At 37.7% G+C, this 8,717-nt stretch overlaps 1 protein-coding gene across 3 annotated transcripts in view; it reads right to left on the bottom strand.

Moving 5' to 3' along the window:
- Nucleotides 1-1,812: 1,812 nt before the first annotated feature.
- The window catches only part of MSH2 (mutS homolog 2), a 53,779-nt gene continuing 46,874 nt past the window's right edge, over nucleotides 1,813-8,717 (bottom strand). For all 3 annotated transcript variants that reach the window (XM_062573553.1, XM_062573552.1, XM_062573554.1), the window contains 2 exons: nucleotides 6,516-6,688; nucleotides 1,813-3,310 (listed from right to left, as the gene is read on the bottom strand). In XM_062573553.1, coding sequence (XP_062429537.1) covers nucleotides 3,140-3,310; nucleotides 6,516-6,688 — 344 coding nt within the window. In that variant the 3' untranslated portion in view covers nucleotides 1,813-3,139. The remainder of the gene's footprint in view (nucleotides 3,311-6,515; nucleotides 6,689-8,717) is intronic.

Raw genomic sequence — 8,717 nt, 5'->3', positions numbered from 1 at the left:
AAGACTGAATACTTCAACACAGGGATGCAGAGCTCTCTTTAATAGATATGGCTGTTATGAGGCTGGAAAAGTCACTCTTCACAAGCCAGCTTCAGGGCACTTGTAGTAGCCAGGGGCTCATCTTTGTTTTGTTTCCTCAATCCTACTTCCAGAACTGGCAAAATGCTTTTACTGGATTTATTAGCTTGACATCCAAGTTCCCAACCATAACTGGAGCCTGCCTGATCAGCAAGATCCTCACCTGCTTTTGACCGCAAGACAAAAGGTAAACTCAGCATTCTCTCATCATACTGGTACCAGCTGTATTTACACACACTCACGTCACCTGAACTCCTGGCAACTAGAACATACGTTGTAAAGCAGTAGAGACAGAATGACATTTTCACAAGAAAAAATTCTATTGGTGTTTGATCATGTCCACTCTTTTCTTCACATCACCTAAAGCAGTTCTCTTCATATAAAGAGCCTTCTAGATGAACAATAACAGCACAGACTAAAACTACCGCACATGCAGTAAGTATTCAGTGTCAAGCTTTCTCAAACATTGGAATGAATGATCAAAGAGAAAACTGCAACTTTATTCAAGGCTGACACTAAGTGGCCTCAATGCTTCTTGATAGCTACGTTATTTTGTTCTGAAGCTTTGATAATCTTCGCATTCTTGGCACAGCTCTGCAATAAGCAGACAGGCCTTCCTGGCATTGCTCCTGTTACAGGTACTTTTCTGAAAGAAAAGCTAAACTGATATTAACAGAAAATAACCACTCTTGCTCACATAGGATCACGCTATCTGTAACCCACTTTGCAAGTAGCACTGACATATGGAACCTAAACTATGGCAGATTCTCTCTTGCCTCTATCTGGCAGCAGCACTATGCTCTGAAGGGGAGGGTGCGTGCAGTGCAGAAGGAGTCTTAAAATTCCATCGACTTGCCCCTTTCTGCCCTGTGGAGGTTGAAGGGCACAGAGGGAGAGAAAACAAGCTCATTTTTTTTGGCAGAACTCCTCCTTTGTGGCACAGAGAAGATGCTGCCTGGAGCAAGTATAATCAAGGTCCTCATCACTCCTGTGTAATGCACAGAGTACTGCTTTCACTCGTGGGGAGGGGGGAATCTGGTTTCTCATAAGCAGCTCCATCAGCTTCCAATTGCAATACAAAAATAAAAGCAGTGCTTCCTCAAGATATTGCAGGCATGCTGTACTTGCACATCACAACCAGCGTGGAAAGAGTGGACGCATATAGAATATAAAATAAGAAGCACCAAATGTAAATAGAATTGGGCTTAAAGAAAACAAAAGGAACTGGGCCTTCTTGCAGGGGGTACTTCAGTGCAGAACTCCTTTGGCCAAGAATGCTGGAGATGCTAAAATTCACACAGGGTCAAAGGGGGAATAGACAGGTTCCTGGAAAAGAAAATCACTGAGGATTTCTAAATGGTTATGCCTACTCCTAAGTGATTCCCTAAGGCCTATGATTAGAGACAGGATGCCAAGCTAGAGGCTCCCTTAATCTGACCAAGGATAACTCAGTTTTCATAGGCAGAGGTTGCAAGTGATTGGAGCGGCAAGTACTTACAAGAACTGCTTGTTTCTATCATCACTTAAAGCTGCTTGATCTAATACAAAAATGTGTCTATGAATTTCTGCAGTAATTTTAAATTGATTCTCATTGTCTATTTTATTTATCATTCTGTATTTTGAAATAATTTGTGCTTTAACCAATTGAATTTGCCAAAACAGCATTACACCATTATAATGGGCTTTTCCATTCAAACAACTTTCCAGACACAGCTACTAAATATATACGACTGCTTCACTGTTTATAAATGAAAGTCTTTATTTTTGCCTTTAAAAGCAGACAATATTCTAATTTAAAGACCAGAAAGGTGAGATTATTTCAGATTCTGCCATAATACATCAAACCAACCTTTATTTTCTTACATTGAGAAGAATGTTTCTCTTCCAAGTTCTAGTCTAACTACAAGTAAAAATTATCAATAACAAGTTGAGTGAAACAACTGTTCTACAATATTGCTGGAATGTTTACATACAAACTGTTGCAACACACTGCTCATCCCTGATGCAGAGCTATAGCACAGCTTTAATGGCAACATGCACCCACTGCTGTAATCTCTGCTTCAGGACACAGCAAGAGCTGACACCTTGCACAAGACTTCAGCATAATTTTGTTCCTATATTCTCAACATGATAAACACTTTTTCCACTAATCTTTCAACACTGCCAGTTTTAAATACAAATAAAGCATTCTAGAGCTATAATTTAAAGTGCTAAATTTCAGAATATAAACCTATGTGCTCTGAAGAATATAAACCTACATGTTCTGTTGCTTCCAAAATGTCACAACATGAGAAGTGTATTAGGAAAAAAAGGGAGAGGAGAAAGGAAAAAAAGCTTTTTCCTCTTCAGACTTATATCAGGACAAATTCAGAAGTTCTAGTTAAACTGTAACTTCATCCAAGCCTCTGTTTACATTACAAAACGATCAAAAAAAAAAGTCAATATAACAGGGTTGCCACTACTCAGACCTGAAAAGCAGGCCTCCAGTATATTTGGGTTAAATGTTACCTGTCCAAACATTAAAACAAGAAACAACAATTCTGTCCCCCTGCCCTGTGTGTGTACACACACACACACACAACTGTTATGACTAATCCCTGAGATCACATACTTTTTCCTAATGGAGCACTATATAGCACAACTAGAATTTCGTTGATTTAATGGGTGTAATTGCATCACAAAGAATCACGGTATAAGGCTGCTACTTTTCAAGCCTGTGATAGCTGGACAGCTGTACGCCATCTGAACCGTTACACTTTCTAGCAGACCTTTTCTGGTAAAATGTGTTTTGTTTGTGCAGTTAACAATTCTCTCAATAGTGAAAAAGAATTTTATTGAACACTTCCAAAAGGGCACAAATGATAACAACTAAAGAAAGAATCTGGCATAGAATGTGCTTAGAGGTTTTTGGGTTTTTTAAAAACAAAATAATTACAATCCAGCAAAAAATGCCTACCTAAATCAGTACAAAATATCATAAAGTATAAAAACTACATGACAAGAAAACGATAGTTCTTGTAACATAAAACACTTCAGGAGCTCCATCCTGTTCTCGCATCTTTCATGATGTAACTTTTGTTCGGGAAATTATTTCATTCACAAAACTGTTGTTCTTTGCCAACACTTCAGTCCTCAGCTGCTTCAGCTTGGTCTTGATGTCTTCTTCTGACATATCTGCCAGAGGCAATGCTTTCACTTGACAAAGAAAGTCCTGAATTATTTTCTCACCTTCCTGAAATGGAGGAAAGCAAACAGAGGAGGGGAAAAAAAAAAAAAACACAGAAAGGATGTTTAACTTGTAAGAATTTTCCCAAAGTATGCAAAAGAATGAATTATTCTGTATCTAAACTTTTTGCAGGCAAAAGACTACTACTTCTGCATTTACTATCACATTCTCACCACCAGAACAATCCAGTTACTGGCAACATAAGTTCTTTCCCCTATGGATACGTAAGCAAAAAACATTTGTTGGTCAGCAGAAATAGCTGTGCATGGAATATTTAACACAGAGTTCCTATGCATATTTCACATTTAATTCCTGTGTACAGGTTAGGTGCACATTGTGTACACATTAGGTGAACATTGCTGACAATAGCAGCACCAGGGGCGGCTCTGTTACCCAAACTAGTTACTTTTTGAATGAATTATAAGTCAAACCCAGTGTTCCAATAGGCAAAAGCAAAGAACAAATTGTTACCAAGCAACTGGAGACTGGCCATCACCAAGAACAGATGATAATTAAGCTTTACACGTACACTTTTACACAAACAGGCAAGGGGGAACTTCTAAACAATCTGAATTCAATAGTAAGAACAAACATTTCAATGACTAGTGTTCAGAATCTCCGTACTAGAAACAATTTGCCAAGAATACAGAATTCTGTCCAGTCCATTTTGTATTCTGGGACTCCAGTACAAACCCTGTTCAGTTTATTGTTTTTAATATTTAGGGTTAACAGTGTGCTTTCTGTGTAAAAGCCTCCAAGGGACTTGGAAATATAATAGCACATTTGTCTCCCTAAAGGTGATGTCAATGAGTATAAACAAACTACCTGGGCAAGGCATCTAAAGGTGTGCCATTTTGTTGCCTGCAGAGCTTATGAAATATTATTATTTATTTCTGAAATACTGAAGAAAGAAACATAATGCTGCATTTGTCTGAACTGTTTGCCACACCAATTTAATTTATACAAAACTAAGAGACAATATCTCTCCTGGATCCAACTGATGGGAAAATACTTTGCCATGATACCTAACAAAGTTGGCAAAGGAATATAAAGCAACTGCAGTAGCTGGAGAGAAAAGCATAAAACAGAGGGCAAATAAACTCTTACTTTATAACAATACTACTCACTTCTCTCAACTTTAGATCATCATCATTACTGAGACACTACCATTTTTGATAGGCCACAACAAATGCAGATTGAACACGATCAAAGCAGGAAACACACTCACGCTGGTGGTGCACACAAAGCACTGGGAGAGCATTTCACTAGGTCCTGGTGGGGAGCTGCATGTATGCCCCTCTGACTGACACCTGCAGACTTCAGTGTTTCTTGTAAGTCCCTGTGTCCCCCCCTTCCTCAACTCTGGGACAAAACTATAGCAACAGTATTTCATAGAATCACAGAATCAGTAAGGTTGGAAGGGACCTCTGGAGATCATCTAGTTCAACCTCCCTGCTCAGCAGGGTCACCTACAGCATGTTACACAGGGTTGCATCCAGGCGGGCCTTGAAGATCTCCACAGAAGGAGACTCCACAACCTCTCTGGGCAACCTGTTCCAGTGCTCCGTCACTCTCACAGGGAAGAAATTCCCCCTCATGTTCAGGCAGAACACTTCCTGAAATTTCATTGAAATACATTTAAGAAGCGGTGTGAATTTAGACCACTACTACCAAAACCTGACATCTTTTGCAGTTTTGCATACTACTTATCCACAGATTTCAGAGCAAAACTCTTCCAAATGCTTGCTTTCCCTCCTCCTGGTTCCAAAGGGAAGGAAAAAAACAAATCAGAGATCTGTTTATCTGTTCATCCACAACATGCAGCAGATCCACCTACTGAGCCAAGAATGAACACAGTGGATCTCTACAACTGAAAATTAAAACAGCCATCACTGCCTAGGGCAAAGCCTTCTTAAATAGAGAAACTGCTTTGGATGTGGACTAACACAATTATTTCAAGGCTTCCACATATTAGAGCACTACCAAGGCTGCAACTGATCTACAGGAAAAATTAATAAGTTAAAGCTGAGAAGTTTCAGGCTGATTTCAAGGACACAGAACTAAAATCTGTAAACAGATTTATGGGCATGCACAAATGTAAGAAGGACCTTACTATTGGCAAAAATCAATGCAAGCCTATAGAGAGCACATGGATTTCCTAGGAGGCTGCAGTGGATGTCACTGTGAGGATTCTTGATTGAGGAAGGGGATTATGACCCCGGTTGTTCTGAGAAAGCCTCCCACTAGCTATTGCTTATACTACTTACTAACAAAGCTTCTTTTAAGAGAAAATGAAGAGAAAATGAAAGAAAATTCACTCAAAAAAATCAAAAAAAAAAATCCATATGGCTTTATGTGACTGGGTAGTCTACAATGCAGACGCATTCAGAGCTATGCTGAGGTGTGGATTTCCGCAGTTTCTACCTGGAGTCTGTGCAAAGCCAAGAGCTTTTCCCTCCACAGTTGAATAGAGAAAACCAAACTCAAATTCTCACATACTGCGAATTAAACAAGAACTTTGATATTCCTGAGTCCAAAATGACAGTCCCTTCAATATGATCAGCTGTTTGAGATATCTTAGTATTGGAGGAACAGGGAAGGGTGCAAAGGAGAAAGCTGTGCACTCAGCTTTTTTCTGATCTTAACAGATCTGAAAAGATGCACACTGAGCTTCAAGAAATTAGTGCTAATGAGCCCTCAAAGCAGGGACAAGAACATACGCAGTCTACCTGCAGAGCCAAGAATAATCTAAACAACAATTAACACAAAATCTACAAACTTTAAAAGTCCCAGGAAATACAGTACACACACTACATAATCAACAAAAGAGACCAACACAAAATACTGGCTTTGGTTCAGGGCATACAGAAAACCCTAGGGCACAGCTGGTCCTCATATGCCTTCTGTCCTTACCAATTATACTAACTTCTGATTACTGTTATTTAAGAAAAAAATAGATTTAATTCTCATGAATGTGTGAGCTTTTAGGTTAAATTCTTCCTTATGTCAACTTGAAACGAGTCCAAACCAAAACCCACTATATCCTTGAATACGTCTTCAACTCCTCATGAGCTTCAAAACTAAATCATTTCATTAGGGGAAAATGAGGTTATAGTTTTTATCCTCAAGCTTTGGGGGAATCTGAATCCTAAAAACATTTTGGTTGGGCTACTCCATCTAAACAAAACAAATAAATTTTTGGTTAGCAAACCTCTCTTTCTCCATATTGTTTCTTGGCTGGCGGTTCTCCTTCAGATTCCTTGGATTTGCCAATATTTTGAAACTCCTCCAGCTCCAATGCTTTCTCTCTCGCACTTTCTATTACATGTTTTGGAAAAGCTGCCAACTCTGCTACATGTATTCCAAAACTCTGGTCACAAACACCTGCAGGGTGGAGAAAGAAAAACAATCTGTAAAGAATTCTCTAGACAATAGTAAGAATACACAAAGATTATATGAACAAATTTGCAATTATTCTCTGTTCTGAAGAACTGACTGTGTAATATGATTGGGTTCTCCTTATATTTTACGATTTACTTTTAGGACTACACATGATAACAAAAATAAAGAACGTACTCTTTTTTAATTAAGCTCTCTTGGAGCAGTAATTGTAGAGCTCCAAAAGCACTTGCCAAAGAAATGGAAAACTCTTCAGGCAAATGAAAATGAATGGAATTGAATAATTTTTCTATTAAAGTACTTCAGTACCATCTGTAGAATATAGTCACTTGCACCAAATTTATACACTCTCTCTCTCTCTCTCTCTCTCTCAGTCCTCTGAATTTACATCAGTACCATCTAGCTCCCTAGTCTCCAGGACTTTTAATTATGTCAAAATGCTTCAAATTTAACTTTGTATTTGCTTCAATTAATATACTGTTTATAACATTTGGTTAAGAAAGTTCTTACAATTGCTCAAAATATGTACATAAAATCATTTTCACTTCTACATCAGAAGCTCTCTGATACAGTATGCCAACTCCAATCCTTTATGTTGCTATCTCTCTGAAAGCTCACCCAGAAATATTACTACATCCTCTTACTTTCAGTTTCCAGCAATACTGGAAATTGGTTGAATTGTACATTTAAATGTATACTTAAATAATCATCTTTTAAATACTGAATAATCATAATATAGGCAAAGGAAACAATTTAGCATTAGATATTTTTCTATTTTATTAACATTGTAATCTCTGTTTTCTTAAAGGAAATTACTTTTTAAAATATAAATTAATTTTCTTGATTTTTATATTAAAACAAAGTTAACTCAGATATATTGAGAGAATCTTAAAAAAGGTCTAGAAAAGAAATATTCTGTCCCCACCCTCTTCCACTGATTCTGTCACAGTCAAAGCATGAAGACAGGAATGAAAATACTGCATGAAAGCTGTCATACAGCGTTCATTCTGCAACAAGCAAGTTCTCAAAAACATGAAGGAATTTGGAGGCTTATTCTGAATATACTTGTAGTTAAATAGAAAGTTCTTCATTTTCATGCTGTTAATATTTAATTATACATTTCAAATGGTATATATGAAATAGTATTTCAAATTGTTTCAATTACATCCTTGCTTTAATAGTACGTATATATAAAACTTCAAAAAGGAAAGATGCATAACACTAAATCCACAACCTTGTATGAAAGACAACCAATTTGAGATCAGGTATTTTACGCTCAGCTTTTGAAACATTGTATTTCACCTGACAGAGATTTAAGACAATAGATACAAACTATAGTGTCTCTATACTCAATAACACTTCCAAGAAAATGGGTCAATGAACAGACATTGTATGTATGATGAAAAGATGCATGACTAAAAATGGCCACTGAAGAATAATATGAAGCCTGCCTTTCTGAGTTTTCAGCAAGGACCTGAATGGGCAGATCGATACAGTTAAAAAAAAAAAAATGGTGGGGGGAACTGCAGTTCTTTCACACAACTATTTGGGAAGTAATATTATTAATCTTAAAAGTTGCTATTATAAAATATCCAGGCATTAGAAGGGAGATTTAGATTTACTATATACTATTTTTTTTTAATCTAAGCACTCAGAATAAGGCATCTAAATAAAGATAATAATAAAGTCTTGTTCAGAGATTCTGACCACCTCCAGGTTCTTACTGCATTGAAAACAATCAGTTTAAATGTATGCCTGTGGGAGTTTATGGCTATACTCTTCAGTTCCATGCACACTAAGTGCCTGTTTTAAGCCTTGACTTGAGCCAGGCACTCAGAGGGCTTTGAACCTTCCCCCCTTGGTGGAACAGGCTCAACATTCAACGGAGAAGATGGGAGCTGCGAACTACAAGAGCCACAGACATTGCCTCTCTACTGGAACAGGCTGGTTACCAGGGCCGCTGACTTGAAGCTCAAAATCAGAGTCTGGATGTTGCCCAGCAAAAGTGCTGGAA

This window comes from Rhea pennata, chromosome 3, assembly GCF_028389875.1.
Source record: "Rhea pennata isolate bPtePen1 chromosome 3, bPtePen1.pri, whole genome shotgun sequence".
Lineage (NCBI taxonomy): Eukaryota > Metazoa > Chordata > Aves > Rheiformes > Rheidae > Rhea > Rhea pennata.
Note: the sequence above shows the minus strand (reverse complement) of the source record. Positions and strands in the feature narration are given on the sequence as shown.